At 44.8% G+C, this 23622-nt stretch overlaps 2 protein-coding genes across 2 annotated transcripts in view; one reads left to right on the top strand and one right to left on the bottom strand.

The window, feature by feature from the left end:
• LOC142582487 (isatin hydrolase-like) overlaps nucleotides 1-23622 on the bottom strand; it is a 233887-nt gene that overhangs the window by 118513 nt on the left and 91752 nt on the right. The window lies entirely within an intron of this gene.
• LOC142582486 (sodium-coupled monocarboxylate transporter 1-like) overlaps nucleotides 1-23622 on the top strand; it is a 93300-nt gene that overhangs the window by 59733 nt on the left and 9945 nt on the right. Inside the window, exons 4-14 of the mRNA XM_075692270.1 lie at nucleotides 7804-7995; nucleotides 8788-8856; nucleotides 9653-9704; nucleotides 10642-10709; nucleotides 11724-11804; nucleotides 14322-14395; nucleotides 16515-16655; nucleotides 18632-18761; nucleotides 19579-19667; nucleotides 22673-22782; nucleotides 23149-23216. Of these exons, the coding sequence (XP_075548385.1) occupies nucleotides 7804-7995; nucleotides 8788-8856; nucleotides 9653-9704; nucleotides 10642-10709; nucleotides 11724-11804; nucleotides 14322-14395; nucleotides 16515-16655; nucleotides 18632-18761; nucleotides 19579-19667; nucleotides 22673-22782; nucleotides 23149-23216 (1074 nt within the window). The remainder of the gene's footprint in view (nucleotides 1-7803; nucleotides 7996-8787; nucleotides 8857-9652; nucleotides 9705-10641; nucleotides 10710-11723; nucleotides 11805-14321; nucleotides 14396-16514; nucleotides 16656-18631; nucleotides 18762-19578; nucleotides 19668-22672; nucleotides 22783-23148; nucleotides 23217-23622) is intronic.

The raw sequence follows: 23622 nt of genomic DNA, 5'->3' as shown, positions 1-23622 counted from the left end.
AACTAGCAACAGCAGCTCAACTCAACAAGCAATGCACCGAGTATTAACACCAAGTGCGCCCTATCTCTTTCGCGAAGTTCTGCACGTTTACCGCCTCGCTCTGTACGTCTCAATATAAAATAGAACTTCGGAAACTTCGAAAAGCATGCGCCTTTTGTTGTTTATGATCAGCAAAGAAAGAAACGTGCCGTCCTAACTTCAGAAAGAAAACTTTTCATTCATATCTTGGCAGTATTTTCTTTCAGGTGGTGCGTTTGGTGCGATGCCTTATCTAAGTTAACGAATGCCTGCCCATTTATGGAAAATCAAAAGGAGGGCGAGGAAAAGAAAGAAGGCTTATACCGGAGCTATCGTGCACTCGGAGAGAGGAGAAATAGAACGAAGAATGAGACTGGAAGACGGCAAAACTTAAATGAGTGTGTGTAAACAGATGGCTTATCAACATGAGCCGGTCGCACAGAATTCAAGGAATCGTAACAGCTGTATAATTTTTTTTTTTTTTTGCGTAGGTTACTGGAAGAGTGGCATTTGTATTGTCACCCATTTTGCTTAGAGAATGATGAACGTTTGCGAACTTAACGACGCTAGCATTCTTTCGTAAAGGCTGAGTTTGGCTTATATTAGAAGCATAATAAAGTCAATGCCATTCCACTCTGTGAAGAAGGATGACCCGCGAAGCTGTGTATGTGGACCCCTTAATGGCGAACTGGACCTCCGCCGCGGGTCGGCCCGGCGTTGCACTATCTTCAGGATCAGTCCACGTATGGGGAGTGCTTAACGCCTGCTTCACCTACGCCGAGAGTCGGACCAGCATTGCACTATCTTCGGGATCGGCCCACGTATGGGGAGTTAATTTTTTGTCTACACTCGGGCACGGGATCCTGGGGCAGCTAGCCCTTAGCAGCTTCGCTCTGAAAAACATCTACAAAGAGTACCAAGAAGCGTCGGTAAAGCTCGGTGAGTGTCTCAGAGGCCTGGTGTGACGAGCATGACAAGCGAATTCGTCAATCTGCCTTGAGCTGTGGTTCACGCGTGCATGTCGTGAACATATACAAACGTACACAAATGGGCAAGACAATGTATTTCAGTGGCCTCCAAGCTGCTGCGACATCTTCAGCAGCAGGAGTGAGTCCGGCCTGAAGCAAGGATATTGTCGGGCAAATGCTCATGTTCAGTGGACGGTGACGGGAAACGCGCACTTCGACCAGCAAGAAAGTCACCGTCATAACAAATGGAGTCCAGCGTTACGCCTTGTTACCTTCGCAGCATAATTCCGTCATTATGACTAACAACGCGCGTCCCTACTAGCCTGAGGATGACAGCACAGAGCCGCGAATGACATCAACCAGACAGAATACGAGGGGCAATTAGCTACTAATGGCGAAGGTGGTAATAAAAGCAGAATAATTCTATCGTTAAGGGGCGCGATGTATATCACGATGTCTTCACGTTGCCATAATCACATGGGCTGCGAGATTAATGACACCAACAATGAAGTGAATGAAGCATCAAGCCGATTTGGCATGAACTGGCTCGCGTAACGGAAGCCAATTTATTACCGACCTTGGATGTAGCACGCATTTCCGTTCTGTGGTCTCTACTGTGCGGATTCAACGGCCGTACTTGTACATTTCGGAGGTTTTCACATCTGTGAAACGGTGCTAGCTCCGCTAATACGAATGAAGAGAGATATAACAAAGAAAGGAAAGGCAGGGAGGTCAGCCAGACGAGCGTCCGGTTTGCTACCCTACACTGGGGGAAGGGAAAGGGAGGCGGGATAGAGGGAACACTGTCTGTGGACGTAGCAAAGTAGCTTCCCAAGGATTCTCTATAGACTTCCTCGACAGTGCCTCCCCGGCCTCCGCAGCCCAAAATATGGGGGAAGGAAGGCACGTGCATTGTGGAAAGAAGAGAACAGCATTCATACTGCCACTATGAAGAGGTGTTCTTTTAAAACGGCACGCCCAACGGTATGCTTTGCGCACAAATCTCGGCCGGTTAGACGACAGACCGTTCTCTCAAGCAAAGGTCCTCGGGCCTTGGCCACAGACCTCTACATTACGCACACGTCACGAAAGCACTAACGCCCTTCTTGAAGAGAACCAGACTAGACGAGCACTTGTGACTATACGCGAGTGAAGATTCATCTGCGCGTGCGTGCACAATGACTCTCATTGTTTTGGTTTCCTTCTTATCTTTCTTTTCCATCTCTCCACGTATAGGGCAGCCAACCGGTCAGGCCTTGGTTAACCTCCCTGCCTTTCATTATCTCTTTTCCTCTTAATTTTTATACAGTTAAGTCTCAGCTGAAAAAACAAGAACAGGATCCGTATTCACGAAAAGCTATAGCTATTACACAAGAATTATTCGTAAAATAAAGTTTCAGCAAATACTGATGCTGGGCAAAGTACTTGCGAAGGCGACCGGCCAATAGTTGATAATAGGGGCTGACCACTTACGAACGAGAAATATTGCGCATTCACCCACAGGGGGCGGTGCCCGCAGACGTTCGTAAGAACTTTTGCCCGGAGTACGTGTGCCTATACCACGAAGGCTCAGTGGTTGTGACGTTCACCTAACGAGCACGATTTCGCGGTTTAGATTACCGGTGGCGGCGGCTGCATTATAGTGAGGGCGGCATATGAAAACGCTTTTGTAGTGAGTTTTAAGTGCTCATTAAAGAAAACCGCGTGGAAAAAATATATATGATAAATGAGAAATGAGAAATAAATGAGAAAAATGATATATGGAGTCCTTCAATACCTTGTCCCTCATAGTCTTGGTGTTGGTTTCGGAGACACCCTGTATCACAAGAAAACAAAGATGAGCCGGTTATATTGCAGTCAGCAGTCAACTAGCCTTTATTCTCTTTCGCGTTATGGTGTATCGATTGAGCCCATCAGTAGACGTAGCAAAAAATAAACTAGTTTACAAATAATTTGCTTTTAAGTATAATAGCCAGTAGAATCCCTCTTTCTAGACAACGCCCGGAGAACAAGACACTGCGATTTATATGCATTAAGGCAAGCCTCTTATTGCCGTTAGCTTACGTAACACCGCACAAAATCAGCGTCGCCCGCTATACGGTTCGAATATTGCAGTGCTCTGTTTGCTACTCCTATCCCCTTCAAAGGCCATTATACAGCACTGATTCTAGGACAAGGGTTTCTTTTCATTGCGTTAGGGGAACGTGTCCTTCTCTACGAACACTATTAAATGAGGCTATGCTTTTACGTTCACTCGACTGCAGTAACAGCGACCTACAATATAACTACATTCTCTGTCGCAAGGCATTCTCGAACGCAATTTCTGAGCTTTTGTAAGTTACTTACCAATGGGCGTAGATTGAGCGAATTTGTATACACATTTATTAAAGGGCTACGGCGGAGCAACAAGAGCAATAATTCAGGACTGCACATTGCCCTATATTCTTGTTGATGTAGTTAGCGAAGCATGTATTAACTAATTCATCGGGTTTAGCGTAAAAAAAAAAGAACACTGAGCCCAAGACGGACGCATTAATTTTGACTGCTCGTTCTCCTATTACATGCCTCCAAATCTAAGTACGCGAAAGTCCTTGCATCTCGATCCCATCTAAACATGGCCACCGTGGCTAGGAATCAAACCTGCGACCTCGTGCTCAGTGGCCGAGTGCCACAGTCACTGCCGCGGCAGGAATATATAAAACAATCGTCGGCGGCCTACGAGACGGCGAGAACGCTTAGCTGTAGACTCGAGCACCGGTGCCATCCAGGCAAGTTTTGCGCTGCAGGGTGTTCTAGTCTGATCAATGTGATTCCAACTCTGCATTCCGACCTTAGGTTTCCATTTCTGTCTACCGAACTTCGGTCGATCTTTTTTTTTTCTTTCGTTTTCATAAATCATCTGAAATCTCGTTCTTTTGACAGACCTATCGTCAACTTTCGCATGATTTTTTTATGTTTTTTTTGTTCTTATACTGATGAGCCCGGTTTTTGGCCAATCCCCTAGAGTTCCATTAACTCAAACTTTCATTAACTCAAAGGAAGTTCAACTACAATTATACCGGCGGCATGTCGAACACACACACACACACACACACACACACACACACACACACACACACACACACACACACACACACACACACACACACACACACAACACACACACACACACACACACACACACACACACACACACACACACACACACACACACACACACACACACACACACACACACACACAACACACACACAACACACACACACACACACACACACACAAGACGTGTTCATATGCTTTCTATTGTACTCGTCCGTATGCGAAAGATTTGGGCTGATGAGATCCTAACTAGCCCGTATTATAACGATAACTATCCAAACGCTTCTATCGCAAACGACGTCTACCATGACGTACGAATAAACGAAGAACTTCCCTTGGGCAGCATTCCTGGAATTTCAACGAGCAGCTGCGTCCGATGCTCGATCAAGCAGAACAAAACAAATCAGCCTGCCAAATACAGAGAACGCTTTTCTATCCCGCCTATAACTGTGTTCACGGAACAGCTGCACTCACTACTTCCGAGACACGAAATGCTATCTGGTATGTAGTACGCACCATGCGTTCAAACAGCGACGTTCAATTATCCTTACCGAGGTGTTTAATTTCAGCCAGCAGCTCTGCCATTCCAGCCAATGCAACAAGCTTGGCTCAAGCCGCGGTGTACAGTGAGCGCGATGATCAGGCTCAGAAAAAGCATCCGCTACAGCACAGTACACTGCGCACGGCGCTCGCGCATCTGTTTCGATATTCCACCATGTTCGCAGAATGAGGCACAAAGCCTGTAAAAGTATATGTAAATAACTAAACGAAAGGTGTAAATGACAGTAAGATCTTATACGAAAAACTGCACCGCCACCGTCGGAATACGGCCGCCGCGGCCGGGATTAAACCTGCAACCTCAAGCTCAGCAGAGTCACTCAGCTAGCACCACAGGTGGAAAAGAAAGAAAGAAAGAAAGAAAGGAAGAAAGGATGTCACTTATTTTCTTGCGCGGCCGGTTGGCGCAATTAGGCATGCTTAAGCCCACAAGCGCAGTGTCGGTGGCGTGATATCAAAGGCAACTGTCGACAAGTGTCATGCGTTGTTTTTATTCGGAATGTTTGTACGTGAAGCACCACAAAGGCTTCGATTAATTATTCGATTAATCATATTTTCTGTTTTACTTTTATGTAAAATAAAACAGAAAATCTGATTAATCGAATAATTTTTCCTTAAAGGGTTGCTCTGTTAGTGTCCTGCCACCATCTTGTTATAATAGACTTTTAGCAATGCTTTAAAATTTTCTTATCTTTGTTGTTGTTGTCGTTGCTCCTTTCTATGCCTATGATTTTGGAATGGCCGGCCCACTAGAGGTCAAACTTTCGATTTCTTTTTTTTTTTTCCACACTTAATATAGAAGAAAGAAATAAGGTACAAAGTGTTTCACCGATGCCCGGGAATACCTCTTGAAAATTAACAACGTGTACGGAGCGCTTTGTGAATACGAGCACCACGTATTCCTCGAGCAAAAAAACCACGGCAGGTTTCACAAGGCTTTTCGTTCGTAAGTGCTCTTTACCACTGGCCGGCTGCCTTTGCTAATGATATGTCTAGCATCAAGATTGGCTGGAATTTTCCTGTAGGAATAAGTCTGCAGTGTAAGAGCTTCTTGTGAATACGGGCCCAGGGTCCGTAGTCACAAAATGCCATTGCGTAAGATTTGTTCATAAAAGCAATTTCCAGCCAATCTTGATGCTGAACATATTAGGGGACATATTGTTAGGGAAAGCAATGGCGAAGAGCACGTGCGAATGCAAAGCTTTGTTGAATTCAGCCTGAGGACCCGTATTCACAAAATACTGTAAGCTACAACTTTTTGTAAGATAAAGGTCTCTGCTAATCCTGACGCTGAACACATTATTAGCGAAAGCTGTCAGCCAATGGCGAATAACACTTACGAAGAATCTTTGTTAATTTGTCCCCGGGGGCCACAAAGCTTCTCTGCGCAAATTCAGTCCCGGGGGTCGAATTCACAAAACTTTTTGTTCATAAGTGCTATTTGCGATTGGCTAGTTGCCTTCGGTTATACGTGAAACATTACAAGTGGCTGGCATGTGCTCTTAAGAACGGCTTCAGCGTAAGAACTTTCTGTGAATACTGGCACAGAACACTTACGTTGTGCGTAGTTAGTTAATGATGCACTGGTTAATATGAACATCGAGGCGGCGCAGCTTGGAATAGGCCTTTACATAAATGCATATGTACATAAAGAGAGGCTGAAAAGCGCAAATGTTGGCTTCGTCATTGGCCTCTTGCTCGCAACCAAATGAGGGTTGCATTGTATCTGCGCTCGCACATGACGCTGAGATCTACCACTAGACGGCACCACTGACCCCGAATCAACGCGCATATCTTGTTCGCTGCAAGCAGCACTGTAGTGAACAACTTCAGGCTAAGGAAAAATCAGACGAAAACAATGCCTTCTCCCTTGGTGTTTCGCTGACGCAAAATCACAGTTCTGAAGTGAACCAGCCAGCTATGAGAAAAGTTGAACAGGCACAGCCCGGACAACTACAACCAAGTGCGCCATACCTTCTTGACCAAAAAGTTATAAACGAGAGCTTATGCACTCTTGCGCGTCTGGTTCACAGCGCTCGCAACCATGTTTCCAATGAACGAAGGCTGCATATCTATTGTAAAAAGATGCGATCGGCACTGGCACCCACACATCCACGTCAGCACCGTCGTTCTGACCATGGAAATACGCCGCGGTTCAAAATGATAAGCGATAGGCTGGCGCTAAGAACGGATCGAGACACACTCGCCGGATTCTTTCACAACGGGCATGCGGAGGAGGAGGAGGAGACAAAGGAGAGGAAAGACAGGGAGGTTAGCCAGTGTAAGTACCGGCTGGCTACCCTGTGCTGGGGAAAGGGGTGATTGGAATAAAAGGAGAAAGAAGAAGAAGAGGAAAAAAATGGAAACCAGAAAATTCACACAGTAACGCGAAACTACGCGCTACAACATTCAAAGGCGGTCGCACAATTCGCATGCGGACTTCACTAATTAAGGTGATGGTTCAGAGCAGTGCAAACTAGCCGTGCAAGCACGCACTGACGTCGCCTTCATTTTTCTTTTTCGTATTTAATGTACGTTCTTCAAAATCCAGACAAAAGAGCTATGTAAAAGATAACGTCATAGAAACAATTTCGTCAGGTGTTTCTGAGCATGCTCTGCGGCTTCTATGCAATCAAAGTTATGCCATAAAATTAATATTGAACTTGGCTTATTAATTAGCTAGTCGCGCGTAAGAAATACCCTGAGTAGCTTTGAGCAAACGAGAACAAGATAAAAGCGGGAGCCAAACTTTCGACAAGTGGACTTGTCTTCTTCAAGGCCTTGAAGAAGACAAGTCCACTTGTCAGAACGTTGGCTCCCGCTTTTACCTTGTTCTCGTTTTGCTCATCGTCTTGAATTTCTATCTCCCGCCTTCCCCGTCTTTTTCCTGAGTAGCTTTGGAAGATTACGTAGAGAGCCATACATAAAAAGACAAATAGGAGTTAGAGAGATAGAAAAGCAGAGCACATGCAGTCATTTGATGCTCTTCGCTGTACAAGATAACATTTAACACTTGTCAATGCTAGAGTCGCTCGTGCGGGTTTGTTGTCCGCAAGAACTGCAACAGTGAAAATTTGTAGGCCTTTGCTGCGAAAGCTTGTGAGGTCGGTATCTCTCCATTTTGGGGTCGAAGCCAATGATTCTTCCTACTCTCTTGCAGGTGTTTCCGGTGACGATGTCCATAATGGCAAGTTTTTTGTCGGCGATCGCCATTTTGGGCGTGCCATCAGAAAGTTTCATCAACGGCTCCCAGTACATGGTCAACTTCATCGGTGTCGTCATCGGCATCCTGTTGGCAGCTCACGTCTTTCTGCCCGTGTTCTACGAAATCGACATGGTCAGCGTGAACCAGGTAAGGTCGGTTGGTGAGGCTGCTTAATGTAAAATGTATTAATGAGTCAAACATATTTGACTTCCCCCTCTTCGTCACACGAATATTTAACTTCTGTTCACCACAGTCTCAAAGGATAACAAGATCTTCTGCAGGATACACAAACCTACAAATAGCGACCTACAAACTCCTTATTTCTCTGAAGAATGTAAATTTTTTAGTGAATAACCATATAGACACGTCACGATTCTCCAATAAACTGCACATCACGCAACCTATTTTTGTTATTGAATTCGATTATGAATTGTAACGTTCCAAAGCAACACGCAATCTTTGAGGGACGCCAATGGGGGGGGGGGGGGGGGGTTACGAAATAATTTCTACCCCTGGAGCTCTTTGATGTGCGCCTAAAAGTACGCGTGCGCGAGAATTTATATGAGCACATTTGCAGTAATCGAAGAGGACTCGCTATGCCGAGTGGTATATTTCACAGCACACGTTTGGCAGCGTTCCAGTTGATGTGCCAAACGACGGCACTGCAAGGATAAGGGCGACATTTGGTACCTGGTATAAGGTAACATATGGTGTGTATCTAGATACCTGACCGTACCTGGTACTGTCATCACTATAAGTTAGTCGTCAAAAGGTAACCATTTGACGATAGAATGAAAAACAAAAACAAATAAGAACCGAGCAGCAGCAGATTTTGTGTACTTGCTTCGGTTGTATACGTTAATAAGGCGTTTGCCGTACGCGATGTGGGGTGTAATTTATTCAGGATACTTATACCGATGCTTGCGTTTTCTTGTGCAGTACCTGGAGAAGCGGTACAACTCTGTCTTCATCCGAAAGTTCACTTCCGCCATCACTGTGGTTCAAATGGTAATTTGTGGCTAGATTTGAACTGTATTTCTTTAAAGCGAAGCTTTCTTTTCTGGCCCTCCTGGACTTTCCCGACCGGAACGGCTGTCCTTCCGAATATATTTGTGGATATATATATACAGACGGTATATGAAGGTACCCATGAAGTGGCTCATATAAATATCGAATACTGACCACGTATGTGATCTGCCCAACAAAAAGAATAACCTCTTACATAAAACCTGAACATATAATTCGCGCTCACAGGCATCTCTGAAGCATCTGGAAGGGGAAACAGCGCGTAAGACGGACTAAGAAAGATCTGCAGCACATGCGCCGTCACATGTGTCGCTACGTGACAGCGCATGCGTTGTCGATCTTTCTTAGTTCTCGTCTTACGCGCTGTTTACCCTTGATAATGGAAAAGCAACTACGGCCATACGTCGATCCATCATGCATCTCTAAAACACACCGGTCGGCTAATGGAATGGAGAGTTATATTTAAAGAATTCTCTGATTGACTTTATTTTCTTTGATTTAGCCACTCAGTATGTATCACAGGGGCGCGGCCGTTCTTGGCCAATTTTCCAGGACGTGTATATCTCACTGTGGCACAAGAGGAACAGAATCGTTAAATGTTACTTTATACGTGTCGTAATTTTCTGTGCATGCACCTGTCACCGCCAAATTGTACGCATCGCTGCTAGCTGTGAAGCACTTCATTAATCGCTTTACTTAAGCTTCGCTTTGCATAGATTCCAACATATGCTTTGGGTCTGCATATATATTTTACCGGAAATTCTCTTTTACATTACAGTGTTTCTACATGGGAGTAGTATTATACGGTCCGTCACTTGCACTTGGGTCGGGTGAGTGCTTTCTCTACCATCTCCGCGTACAGTGCACATAAACCAGATTGTGACCCAAACTTCCAAGATTTAAATTCTGAGAGCTTTTAAAGCAACAATGTATACTTTAAAGGCTGTAAGAACCACAAAGAAGTCGACAACACCGTTGTTAACAGTTTTCTCCACGTGAAAGTAAAAAACAAGAACAATGAAAATAATTCGGGCTTGATGATTGATTGTTTGATTGATTGACTTAGTTGGAACCCAAATTCAGTGGATATGCTGATGAAAAGCAATGTCACGCTCACGCCCTGATATGATAAATGTCTCGAGGACATAGTCAACGTTCCGCGCTCTCATTGCATAAACTTATAAAGGTGATCAGTTTCCCATTTTTTGCCGCATAAGCTTTATATACATGTTGCTGTGCAGTGGCTTTAATGTTTCGGTTACCTTTGTCGAATGTAAAGGTTACACTAAACGAAGCGGTTCGTACATGTTTCCAAGCGCACAAGAATACGAAAATGTGCATCTTTAAAAAGATTACTGTGATGAACACGAACGAATTCATCACGTGACGGAAAGCAATGAGCGACAAAATTCAGGGCGGAGTTTCGCGACCAGTAAAGGGCTCTGGCTGAGATTTCATTTCCAGAACTAATAAGTCCCCCCCCCCCCCCGAACGCTACATCGCGCTTAATCGCCTCCATCGCCTTAATAAGCACGCAGGTCATTTCTTGCGTGCATACTTTGTATTCCTTACACGCGGCAACATCTAATTTTCGTCTTTTTAATGTTCCATCGCAAACCGTGTATACTACTCTTGCAACACACACACTGCACACACTCACATACACACACACAAAAGAAAGAAAGGAAAAAATATCTTCGTTGGTGTAATGATATTGAGTTGGCAGTGATAGCTCTAATTCTCTTCATTGACCTGCTCTGTACGCAGTGACTGGTCTTCCAGTGTGGCTCTCCATTGTGCTCAACGGAAGCGTTTGCGCCTTTTACACGACAATTGTGAGTATTGTCACACGCCAGTAACCGTCATCGGCTGTTTTAATTTTATCAAACAATCAATACTTCACCATGTCAAAAGAGAGAGAGGAATATAGGAAGGCAGGGATGTTAACCAGTCAAGGGTCTGGTTGGCTACCCTACGCTGGCGGAAGGGAGTGCACCATGTCAAGAGTGTGTTAGTTTGAGAGAGGCTCAAAAAGATGACAAATGAGCTCGACAGCGTAAAGCAGCGTCATGTAATTGTCTAACTGCGCACTGTTTATTTTTCTGCTTCAGTGTAAATACAAAATTGTATGACAGCTCGTTATGTTCGTTGCTAGAATGTTGAGGTACCAAAACGACGTGTTGTGAGAGATAACCATTCCCAGTAGTTAAGACAACATAAACAATGAGAACAAAAAGTTCAAGCTAACAGGCTAATGTTAGCTATTTGTGTATATAATGCATCTCGAGAGAACAGGCACGCCTTATGTTCGTAGCCGGAGAGAAGTCCACCAGGCATTCGCCATACTCTTAGAGGGACATGTGGACAGCTTAAGTGTTTGTTTGTTTTTTCACTGCGTAATTCTTGCGCATCCCCCTTTATGTATATCGACAGGGGTCAACCATTCTTGTAGTCTATAAGAACAGACTGATGGGCCAGTTGGTACTGCATAACTTGAGCTAAAGCGCATAAGAGCACGCGGGACGACAGGAGGAGGCGAAGCGCTGTGTGTCTTCGTCTCCTTCTGTCGTCCTGCGTTCTCTTTTGTGCTCTACCTTAAGTTTGGTAGTTTATGTTCACACTGTGCCACCATGCAGCACTAGACATCGTGCCGTGCGTGTTTCATGTTGTGACGCCGGTGCAACGAGCCCCGCAGCCTGAGTTCATTAGCTTACCGCTTTTACCGTCAAAACACCTATGTGGTGCGTGCCCTTGAACCTACGAAGATGGCGGTTAAACCTGACGTCTGGTTCCTGTCAGTGGTCTCGGAACACGGTTACGAAGATTACAGAGGCAATTTTTCTTCGTAGGGAGGCATCAAGGCTGTCGTCTGGACCGACGTCATACAGATGTTGCTCATGCTTTCCGGATTCTTCATCGTTCTCATCAAGGTAAAGCTAGCCGTTTGTTTCCTACAACTATGCTGCAACATTTGTTCAAGCAAGCAGTATTGCACAGAGCTGTCATGGCTCCGCTAGTTGCAATGAACTCTCATTTTCTCGAAAAAGGACTACATGAACAAACTATTGTTTAGTTGCGAAAAGTAAAATTTGATGGAGTGCACACTGGTGCCTAGATGACTACAATTTGGGAATGTTTACATCGGCTTTTTCGAGCTCTTTTTGACGCAAGTCACATGCGGGAAAAAGTACTTTTGACATCACGAACCCATCAATCAGTACTCCGCCTATCACCAATGCTTTGCCCAAAGGTCTACACTCCCAAGTCTGCTGCATATTGCAAAATGCTAGTGCAAATGAACCCCCAACTGTAATTCCGGTCGCCTTGACAAACTACCCGAAGATGTGTTGCACTGGCTGCAGAAACTATACCGCTGAAGGCATGCCGCTTGCGTCATAATGCCTCAAAGGATAGTCACTGCACGTGCACTGCCTAGTCGACCATCGCGGTCATTTGGTGTGTAGGTGCCACCAACAGTGCACCTTTTTTCATCGCCGCTTTTGTCACACGCTGCCTGATTTGCAGCGAAAGCAACAAATACGGTCGCATATTTTGCTGAAGCGTGACTCTGCAAGAGCGGCAGGGATATCCTGGAAAGCATACTTGTTGCACCCTGAGATGTTCCGCATTTAATGTGCTTGAGCATTTAGCTCTGCCAGAAATACTTGGCTTGCCAAACGTAATGATTAAAGGTATTCCAAATGGGCTGAGCTAAAGTTTATTTTATAGTACAATGCCGCTCTCAAAACTGGAAAGGAAAGGCGCATATAGATTGTTTGAATGGAATCACGCAGTCGGACAACAAGGTGGTGCATAGTACAAGTTTTAACGAAAGATTCAAGATCGGTGCATGGGGTTTAACATCTCAAAGTAACACTGGGGCAACGAGAGACTTCATAGTGGAGGACTGTATGCAGAATACCTTTTGACTATCTGGGTTCCCTAACGTGCAAAATTAAGCAAACTATCGTTAATTCATTTCGCCTCCATCTAAATGCGACCGCCGCCGTCGATAATCGAACGCGTTACCTCGTGCTCATGCAGCATAACCCCACAGACACTGAGCCCCTACGGTATGCATTCAACGAAGGGAGTTAGAAAATGTGGGTGGAGAGATAGCAGATGATTGCGTCATTGTGAGTGCTCCAATAGAATGGTATCCAACTTGCGCCTTATTTTGGCACTACAGAAATCCAATGACAAAATATGTCTAAAGTGCGACGCCTGCACATTAGAAGAGGCAGGGTAAATGATCATCCTCTGTGTGATGCTAGCCACCGCAGGAGTTTATCAGATAAATTAGTGCATGAGGACGTTCCTTTTTGAGAAGAACATGCACGGCCAACGAAATATAATCACTGTTGTCCCAGGTCGGCGTCCTCCATAGAACTCGTAACAATGTCTGAAATAGATGTCAGGGTTGCACTCAACGATAACGAAATTTCACACTTATTTGTCTCGGTTCACAATTGGAAACAGGGCGCCGTTGTTAATGTGAAAATGAATGTTTTATTGTGATAGCGTGTTCTATTGTACATCACATCAGTGAAAGGGTGCTTCATCTACGCGTGACATGCGGATTTCTTTTCCTTAACTTGCGTCACACTAACGTTGGCAAGGAACGTTATTCCTATAGACCTAAGACTAATGGGCTTCAACTGTTATACCAACATGTTATAATTAATCGTATTGAAATTAAAGAATGCGAAAGAAATTTCGGTATTTGAAAGAGAACAACTTTCGAAATGAATTTGTAAACTCTGTAAGTCACTTTCATTGACTGTCATGTTTTCCCTAAGTATTTCGCTCTATCTTGAGCTTTGTGCTGTTCATCGCAACCTTGTTAAGGGCACTGTTATAGAAGCACTGTGCAAGCACTTCCAGATGTAAAAGTGAATCAAGAAACAAAACAAAAGGCGTTACAGTGGCGTTTTGTTACTTCGTTACCACTGTGAAAACTTACGGGGTTTTACGTGCCAAAACCACTTTCTGATTATGAGGCACGCCGTAGTGGGGGACTCAGGTATGTTTGACCACCTTGGGTTATTTAACGTGCACCTAAATATATGTACACGGGTGTTTTCGCCTTTCGCCCCCGTCTAAATGCGGCCGCCGCGGCCGGATTCGATCCCGCGACCTCGTGCTCAGCAGCCCAAATCACTGAGTGGAGCTCCACAAATTGCGTGCAGTAATTCAGGACAGAACGGACAGGAAAAAAAGAAGAAAAAAGAAAAGAGAGAGCTAGAGAGAGGGAGAGAAAGAAAGAAAAGCACTGTTGTTCTGGCACTTTGTTACGTCCTTGTTTTGTTCAGATTTCTGCAGCCACAAGCAAGGCCAAGTGTGTAGAACATGGGATTAAGTTAACTTGCCATAGCGGCTGCGTATATAAACAGACAAAGCGGTACGTGTGCTTTTCTAACTTCTGTTGTTGCATGTCATTCTCACAGGGCTTGATGATCACTGGTGGGCCTGCCGCCGTTTTCGACACCGTGGACAAGCATGGCTTACTTGAGTTTTTTGAGTAGGTACATATGCACGTCACTTCATTAAAGCTCTGATTCTGCGCACAAGGTCTGGGAAAATCACTGGAAGAGCGACTGAAAGTTTCCGAGCTATAAAATATAAGTTTGCCTTAGATTGTCAAATTACAGGTTGGGTGCTCAGCGTCACCTTTTCAAGCTGCAGAAGCTGTCTTAAGCGATTTCTTTAAATAAACACCGCTAAAGATCTTAATTTAAAAATAAAACATGATCTATTCCACTCTGCGAAGGTGAATGGATGACCGGCGAAGCTGTGTAGCACACGCCAAAGAGGTGACACAGAATTTTGAACAAAGGTACGAACACATTTGTTGACTTGATCGGCGCCCATCGTGAGGAAAGTACGCACGTACATTTATTTTTATGCATCCGCGTGCATTCGTGTTACACATTCGTTATATACATTCGTGTTTACATTTCGCGAAATATTGAGACAAAGAATGAGAGACTGAAATCACCGCACCGACTGGCAGTGGGCCAGTGCCGTCAGCGCCTTGGCAGAGGGAGGGGCAGTATGGGAACGCTGGCGTGATGAGCGGCAGCGGAGCCAGCTGTGGAAGACGACGACGACGAATGCGCGAGCAATGGCACGGACCATTGCTGATGGTGACAGCTTTTGGTCACACAGAGTTGTTGACGGACACAAAAAAAAAATGCACAGAACCTTAATTAGCCATAAACAACTTCTCTGTAAAGAAATCTGTGGTTTTGAGCGCCAGATTTCGATCTGATTATGAGGCACGCAGATTGAAATTCGAGGCATACTGTGTGTGAGCTGTAAGGTGTACAGCTGCAGGCGATGTCTCGTGAAATCGTGACGATTCCCATACATGCCTCATGCACGAAAACAACATGAATAAGAAAACAATACTACATGAAGAACTGAGGGTCGTACTACTGACAAATTTAAACAATGCATATTGAAGAGCACGCACCACTATACACAAGAGGTATCAATATACGATGTAGCGTGTCAGTAACCAACATTTGCTCCCCAAACAGAAAAATTACTGCTCGTGTATAGCTGTACAAACACATGGAAAAGGTTTATTGTTTATTTATGTTCCTAATAACCTTGTTATCTATTTTATATATGCTCATTTCGTTAAATACCTTCGAAAACAAAATTTGCAGTCTCACTCTGGATGCGTGGTGAAGAGGGAAGGAAGAAAAAGCGTTGTTTGCATGATAGCCAAAGGCACTAAGGATACTAAAAGTAAAGTGTATGTGTGGAACGAGATATAGCGAGTGCAGAGAGCAATAATGGCAATCATTCAGTTACATTCACGCAAGTCGTCTTACTTATAGAACTTTCTGTTGAAGTCCAGTCCTTAAGGCACAAATGGTTAGCTAGAGAACACAACATCGGTCACCACTTGGGCACTTCCAATAGGCTACACATTACCCAAGAATTGCCAGATACATAGCTTCGTCTTCAAATTGTACAAACAAGCATAAAACAAGGTTGTCATAGCTGTTATCTGTCAGGACACTACGTGTGCTTCCGGTAGCATAGCAGCACTCCGTTGATGCTGTAAGACTCAGAAGTTCACTGTATAACTCGGCGTTGTAAGTCGTTTCTTTACATCCGTTAACACCTTAACAATGTGTTCGATGTCCTCCGGCACAGGGACTACAAAGAACGTCCTTAATTTCCACACTCAACATTAGACAAGAACGGCCATCCCTTCAGTTAGAGGGTACGTCCTTGGCCCATGTACTAGCGTTACCTATGCATCTCGCGCAACAAAGGCACTTTGGTATTTCCTTAGATACACTGGTCTAAATGAGGCATTTTCGTAAGTGTTAAGTGCAAGAACACTCCCGACACATCTGTAAGCAACCACGGTTAATACTAGCACTCTCTCTATGCTGCGCCTAACAACATGGTTTACTAGCCGCCGCTCTCATTCTACCGCACGTGCCTATAGCCGACATAGCCCTGCGGTAGGACACCAATGCAACAGAATATCAGCAATAAGAGTGCATCAGCTCAGAATACCAATGCACTACAGCGCAGTGACTCGCGCGCCATGCCATGGTTGCATCGATGTGGGTGTGTGCTAACAAATTCTCCATGCACTGCTTCCCGACGGCAAGCATGAGCTTCAACTTTCAGAAGACGTTCACCTTCTGGGGCGTCGTCATCGGATCCACGGTCACCTGGACCATGGGACTGTGCACCAACCAGACCATGATTCAGCGCTACTGCAGTCTCCAATCCATCAACAAGGCTCGCGCGTGAGTATGCGCACTTACACCTGTGGTGCTCGATGACTTTGCTTCGTACCGAGGTATAGGATGGCGCATTACAATGGCACCAGACGTGGTGACAAACGTAACCTCAATAACACGTGGGGACAACTTAATGAGTGCGGCTATAGACGGACGTAGTCACTGCGAGGCAAAGCGACTGTATGGTTCAGAAGCGTCTTTGAGAGGACGGTGTCACAGCTACTCGCAGGTGACATGTACCTTGGTTGTTCATCGAATCATAGCTGCTAGATGCAAATAACAGCCCCTAAAGAGACGCGTTAAGAGACAAAACCGGCAATATCATTACTAATATGGATAACATAGTTCAAGTGGCTGAGGAGTTCTATAGAGATTTATACAGTACCACATGGCACCCACGAAAATGGGAGAGGGAATAGTCTAGAGGAATTTGACATCCCACAAGTAACGCAGGGAGAAGTAAAGAAAGCCTTGGGAGCTATGCAAATGGGGAAGGCAGCTGGGGAGGATCAGGTTACAGTAGATTTGTTGAAGGATGGTGGGTAGATTGTTCTAGAAAACCTGACCACCCTGTATACGCAATGCCTCATGATCTCGAGCGTACCGGAATCTTGGAAGAACGCCAACGTAATCTGAATGTATAAGAAAGGGGACGCCAAAGACTTGAAAACTTATAGACCGATCAGCTTACTGTCCGTTGCTTACAAAGTATTTACTAAGGTAATCGCAAATAGAATCAGGAACACCTTTGACTTCTGTCAACCAATGAACCAAGCAGGCTTTCGTAAAGGCTACTCAACAATAGATCATATTCACACTATCAATCAGGTAATAAAGAAATGTGTGGAATATAACCAACCCTTTTATGTAGCTTTCACTGATTAGAAAAAATCGTTTGATTCAGTCGAAACTTCAGCAGTCATGCAGGCATTGCGGAATCGGTGTGTAGACGAGCCGTATATAAAAATACTTAAAGATATCTATAGCGGCTCCACAGCCACCGCAGTCCTCCATAAAGAAAGCAACAAAATCCCAGTAAAGAAGGGCGTCGGGCAGGGAGATACGATCTCTCCAATGCTATTCACAGCGTGTTTACAGGAGGTATTCAGAGACCTGGATTGGGAAGAATTGGGGATAAAAGTTGATGGAGAATACCTTAGCAACTTGCGATTCGCTGACGATATTGCCTTGCTCACTGACCTGGAGAGGGAAAGCAGAAGGGTGGGTCTAAATATTAATCTGCAGAAAACTAAAGATGTTTAACAGTCTCGGAAGAGAACAGCAGTTTACGATAGGTAGCGAGGCACTGGGAGTGGTAAGGGAATACATCCACTTAGGGCAGATAGTGACCTCAGATCTGGATCTTGAGACTGAAATAATAATAAGAATAAGAATGGGCTGCAGTGGGGTACGTTTGGCAGGCATTCTCAGATAATGAACAGCAGGTTGCCATTATCCTTTAAGAGAAAAGTGTATAACAGCTGTGTCTTTCCAGTACTCACCTACGGGGCGGAAACCTGGAGGCTTACGAAAAGGGTTCTACTTAAATTGAGGACGACGCAACGAGCTATGGAAAGAAGAATGATGGGTGTAACGTTAAGGGATAAGAAGAGAGCAGATTGGGTGAGGGAACAAACGCGAGTTAATGACATCTTAGTTGAAATCAAGAAAAAGAAATGGGGGGGGGCATGGGCTGGGTATGTAATGAGGAGGGAAGATAACCGGTGGTCATTAAGGTTTACGGACTGGATTCCAAGAGAATTGAAACGCAGCAGGGGGCGGCAGGAAGTTAGTTGGACGGATGAGATTAGGAAGTTTGCTGGGACAACACAACCCCAATTAGCACATGAATGAATGCGAGCAAAGTGGTTTATTTGTTACCGTGCGTAGAAGACCTAAGCGTTTCCTGAGGCATCATACAACACCGTGATTTCCACTTCTTGTATGAAACCACTGTTCACGCAACAGGCTCCTATTCGCAGGGCGCTGTACGTCAACATGCTGGGTGTCGGAGGAACGCTGACGTTATCTTCGCTCTGTGGTCTCGTGCTTTTCGCGATTTATCATCAGTGCGACCCGGTGAAGGCATCCGTCATCAACAAGTACGACGAGGCAAGTGAAGAACAGCATGGACATTTTCTGGCCAGTTTGTAAGAACGCGCCTGACCTTGCTTAGCAGCGACAGTACGAAACTAACGGCATGCGTGTTACCGTCACTTTATTATGTCGTTACCGTGAGAATGCAGCCAAAACGGTACTACTACTACTACTACTACTACTACTACTACTACTACTACTACTACTACTACTACTACTACTACTACTACTACTACTACGACTACTACTACTACTACTACAGCCTCGCCGCGCCTGATGGCCGCGCCTGATGGCAGACGTCACCCGCTACACCAAGACATGCCGAGACCCTCACTACTACTACTACTACTACTACTACTACTACTACTACTACTACTACTACTACTACTACTACTACTTATTATTATTATTATTATTATTATTATTATTATTATTATTATTATTATTATTAGTTATAGTAGTAGTAGAAGTAGTTAAAACGATAATAATTGTTATCATCCTTTCAACAATTATTTCTTTCCTAATGTAGAAACCCCTTTGAAAAAGGCTGAGCGTTATGAGTACAGAATTACAAGTCAACTTAATAGATACAATTACACGTTACTGTGTATTATATATGCAAACACATTCAAGGATACCTTACCCATGTTGAATGCCTTCTTACTTTATACATTCATTTACTACAAGGTATCACCACTTATTCTATAGTCATACCGATTCGTAACATCGTTGTCATACTAGTATCAGAACTTCATCTTAAACAAACAGGAAATAAAGTATCGACATCGCTATGCAGGCCAGTGGCTGACGCTGAATCCCCTTTTGGTCGCAGATGATGCCGTACTTTGTTATGGACTCCCTGGGCCACCTACCGGGCATGACGGGACTGTTCGTCACGGCTGTTTACAGCGGATCACTCAGGTACGACGGTCACGTGGCTTTATCACTACACGCATGCAGTTAATCAAATGTCTAGCCGATCTTTAAGCACTTCATGCTCTGGTCAGAACGAGCCGGAACAACTATAGGGAAGTACTAACACTAGCAATGACATTAAGTCACAGTGCTTAGTCCACCAATTCAACAAATCGAGAAACCTAGTAAAAAGCCCGAGATCCTACAAGCCGTGTCACTGTATCGCGGCGAGCAGTACTTACTTCGTGCTACTGATGCGAAAGAACAAGTAGAAAAAAAAGCCCCGTTAACATCAGCGTCATGCGAGTATTTCAGTTTTGGAATAACTGCTATGAGCCCCCCCCCCCCCCCCCCCCCAGCAGACAACGACGTCAAGAAAAAAAATACAGTGGAAATCAGCTGTTTCAAGCTACAGATAATTAGAGATTAGCGTTAGTTTTACAATAGGCTTCATATACTTTTTGAAAAACCCACAGACATAACTCGCGATCTTCAAATCTAAATGACACGAACCTTGTTTGTGTTGGCGAGGTAGCATCAACTGTGGATGGCACGAGCACAGCCTCGTCGCCCGCAGCTGTTAGCTGTCCGCGTCACGATGACGAAGGCGGTATACGATGCTCGTCGAGGGAAGCATGTTGATGAGAATTGTATGCACGCAGAAGTATACGACAAACATCTAAATACATTAAGGGCTTCACGCCTCCTCGTGTGGCAGTGGCACATCCATTCTGCGGGCTCGGCCAAGGATATATGCACACACCGAGTGGCACGTTACAATGACCGAAGCTGTTCGGGCACGTGCCCAGCGACCCAAGTTGCCTCCTCGGCAAAGACAGGAGAAAGCACAAACTCAGTTCCCCAAGTTGTCTTACATATATCCGCAAATGCAGAGCGCCTTTTTTTCTTTAGCTGCACCAAATTTTTAAAGCTTGGGTGTGCCAGTTAGCGCGATTCTAACCCTGTTAGCACAATTCTAACCCTAAACCTGTGGATGCCGTCGCAATGTGGACAACTCATTCCGCCGCAAACGAAGTAATGGTCAGCAAGTTTGGTTTCTATACCACAGTGTAAGGAGCATACTCTTTAGGTGGGGACACTGCAAGGCTTCCTTGCGAGGCGCGAATAATCGACCAGATAATGTATCAACGGTGTGCGCCCGTCCACCCTCTGGCGACAGCGACTATCTGTCGGCAACATCAGGAAAGAAACGGTTTATCTCCAGTTGCTATAGCAAGCGGCGCTTCGCGGGAAATCCGAATTCAATGACAGATCAGTACTCGTGCTGCTAAGGTGGGCGCTTTTTCTCTCCGTCAGTGACCTAATTTTGCCACGTTGCTTAATCATTTCCCGTGAAACGGCGGTTGCTGTATACAGCAACCGAGATATAAAACGTTTTTGGTCTTGAAGCATGCATCGTCCCACAGATAGGCCCTACCGTCAGCGGACTGATGGGCGCGCACCGTTGATACCTTTGTCCTCAAACAGTTTCTTGCACCTTAGTTTCTACTACCACTCTTAAGCAAAATTACACCCTTTTGCCACAAAACAATAATCGTCATCTGTCTTGCCCGCATTTCCTTTCTTTAACGGGGCGACCCCGGTACTCTCCAGCAACGAATGGCATGCGCGTTATCAGCATGACATAACATTCCCTACAGGAAAGTAGCGGGCGCGGCGTTTTCAAGAAAGGAAACGCAAGCAAGGCAGATGACGACTATTGTTGTGTGGCAGAGATACACCCCAACGGCTGTAACTTTGCCTACGCTCTACACTCTAAAAACAGTTGCACCCTTTGGGGTGTATATTTGTCCCACAACAATAATCGTTATCTGTCTTGCCCGCGTTTCCTTTCTTTAACGCAGCGAGCCCGGTACTTCCCAGTCACGAACGGCATGCGCGTTATCAGTGTGATGCAGCATTCTCGACAGGAAAGTAGCGAGCGCCGAGTTTTCAAGAAAGGAAACGCGGGCAAGACAGATGACGATTATTGTTGTGGGACAAATATACACCCCAAAGGGTGCAAACTGTTTTTAGAGTGTAAGAAATGTTTACACCCTTTGGAGTGTATATTTGCCACGCAACAATAGTCGTCATCTGTCTTGTCCGCATTTCCTTTCTTGAAAACGCCGCGCCCGCTACTTTCCTGTAGGGAATGCTATGTCATGCTGATAACGCGCATGCCATTCGTTGCTGGAAAGTACCGTGGTCGCCGCGTTAAAGAAAGGAAATGCGGGCAAGGGAGATGACGATTATTGTTGTGGGACAAGTATACACCTCAAAGGCTGCAACCGTTTTAAGAGTGTAGCTGATATTACGGCTACACCTTTAAATATACACCCTTTGGGGCTTATCTTGAGATAATGCTATCGAGATAATGTGCGACCAAGCTTATACAGTGGGACGCAACAGGTGAATATTGATGGTGCCTATGATACACACGCGCTCTCCAAGTGATAAGGGCGACAAAGTATAATCAAGTTCGAATAAAAAAAAGCCGGGCATTGAAACTGAAAGGTCGGTAAACCGATAATGGAATCACACACACACAAAAAAAAAACACACACACACAGGTGTGTTCAAGCGTAGAAAGATCACTTTAACTTGAAAAAAGGAAAAAGTTAACTGCGACGCCTCATCCTTTTCTGCTTGGACGCGTGTAGAAAAAGCTTGGTAACCCGGCAATGAATACTGTGAAAAGTATAAATACTCAATTATGTTAACTATTCAATTAATCATTTTGATTTCTCACAGAAGTAATGGCCGCTTCATCGAGTAATTGGGTTAGAATTATGCTATTTACCCGAGGCAAACTTTAAAACTTTGATGCAGCTAAAAAAGAAAAACCTATATATCGGGGAACGAAACGACAACGAACGCAAAACGCTGAATGACCTATCTTGGCTTCATGATTGGCGCTGGCTAACACTGGCACGTTTCGAGTTCCTCAGTTCACCGTATTCTTTTTCCGTGAAATGAGGCTGCACCGCTTTCTAATGTCTTTATTTCAGCACGATGTCATCTGGCTACAACGCCTTGGCCGCCATCACGTGGGAGGACTTCCTGAAGCCCAAGCTCAAGTTGTCTCCCAGGGGTGTCATGTGGGCAACGAAGGCGATAGGTGCGTGTTGGAAGTTATCATATAGTCGGTCATCTACCCTATCGCAGATGAACTTTATTACAGCTTTGGTACCAGTTCATTTGTCCTAAAATTATCAGACCAAACTCGGTGACGTAATGCGAGGGGAACACATATACTCCGCACTTGCACCCGTTATTCGCAAATTTTATCTCATGCATAAATGCAATACACGATCTGTGATCACCGTGGGGGGATCGTATGCTATAGTGCCTATCGGTATGAGCGGCAGTGGCACGAGTGCCTGTATAAACATTTTTTTTGTGTGTAAGATAATTTTCTTGTACGGGCCCTAACGTATTGTTATAGTTGAGACCATCCGGAACATGATTTCTGTTTCCATTTCAGCTGCCGCCTACGGTCTCCTCACGGTGGTCATCGCATTTCTCGCAGGCACACTGCCTTCCATCCTTTCGGTGAGTCAATCTGAATGCGCTGCTTCGAATCTGGTGAATTAAGCTACTCGCGAATCGATCGATCGATCGATCGATCGATTGATTGATTGATTGATTGATTGATTGATTGATTGATTGATTGATTGATTGATTGATTGATTGATTGATTGATTGATTGATTGATTGATTGATTGATTGATTGATTCTTTATTGGTTTATCACATATACATGTGATGGGAGGCGAAGGGAAAAGCCATTCAAGGATGGCTTGAGGGAGTCCTTCGCCCCCACGCTGGCAAAGACAACGGCAGAGGCACACACGTCCTGTTCACATGGTCGTACACTTTTGCAAAACCATCATATTAAGCACAACATTGCCATAAACCTTGACAAAACCATAAAATTAAACACATTAGTTACTGTCCTA

The sequence above is a fragment of the Dermacentor variabilis genome, chromosome 5, assembly GCF_050947875.1.
Source record: "Dermacentor variabilis isolate Ectoservices chromosome 5, ASM5094787v1, whole genome shotgun sequence".
Lineage (NCBI taxonomy): Eukaryota > Metazoa > Arthropoda > Arachnida > Ixodida > Ixodidae > Dermacentor > Dermacentor variabilis.
Note: the sequence above shows the minus strand (reverse complement) of the source record. Positions and strands in the feature narration are given on the sequence as shown.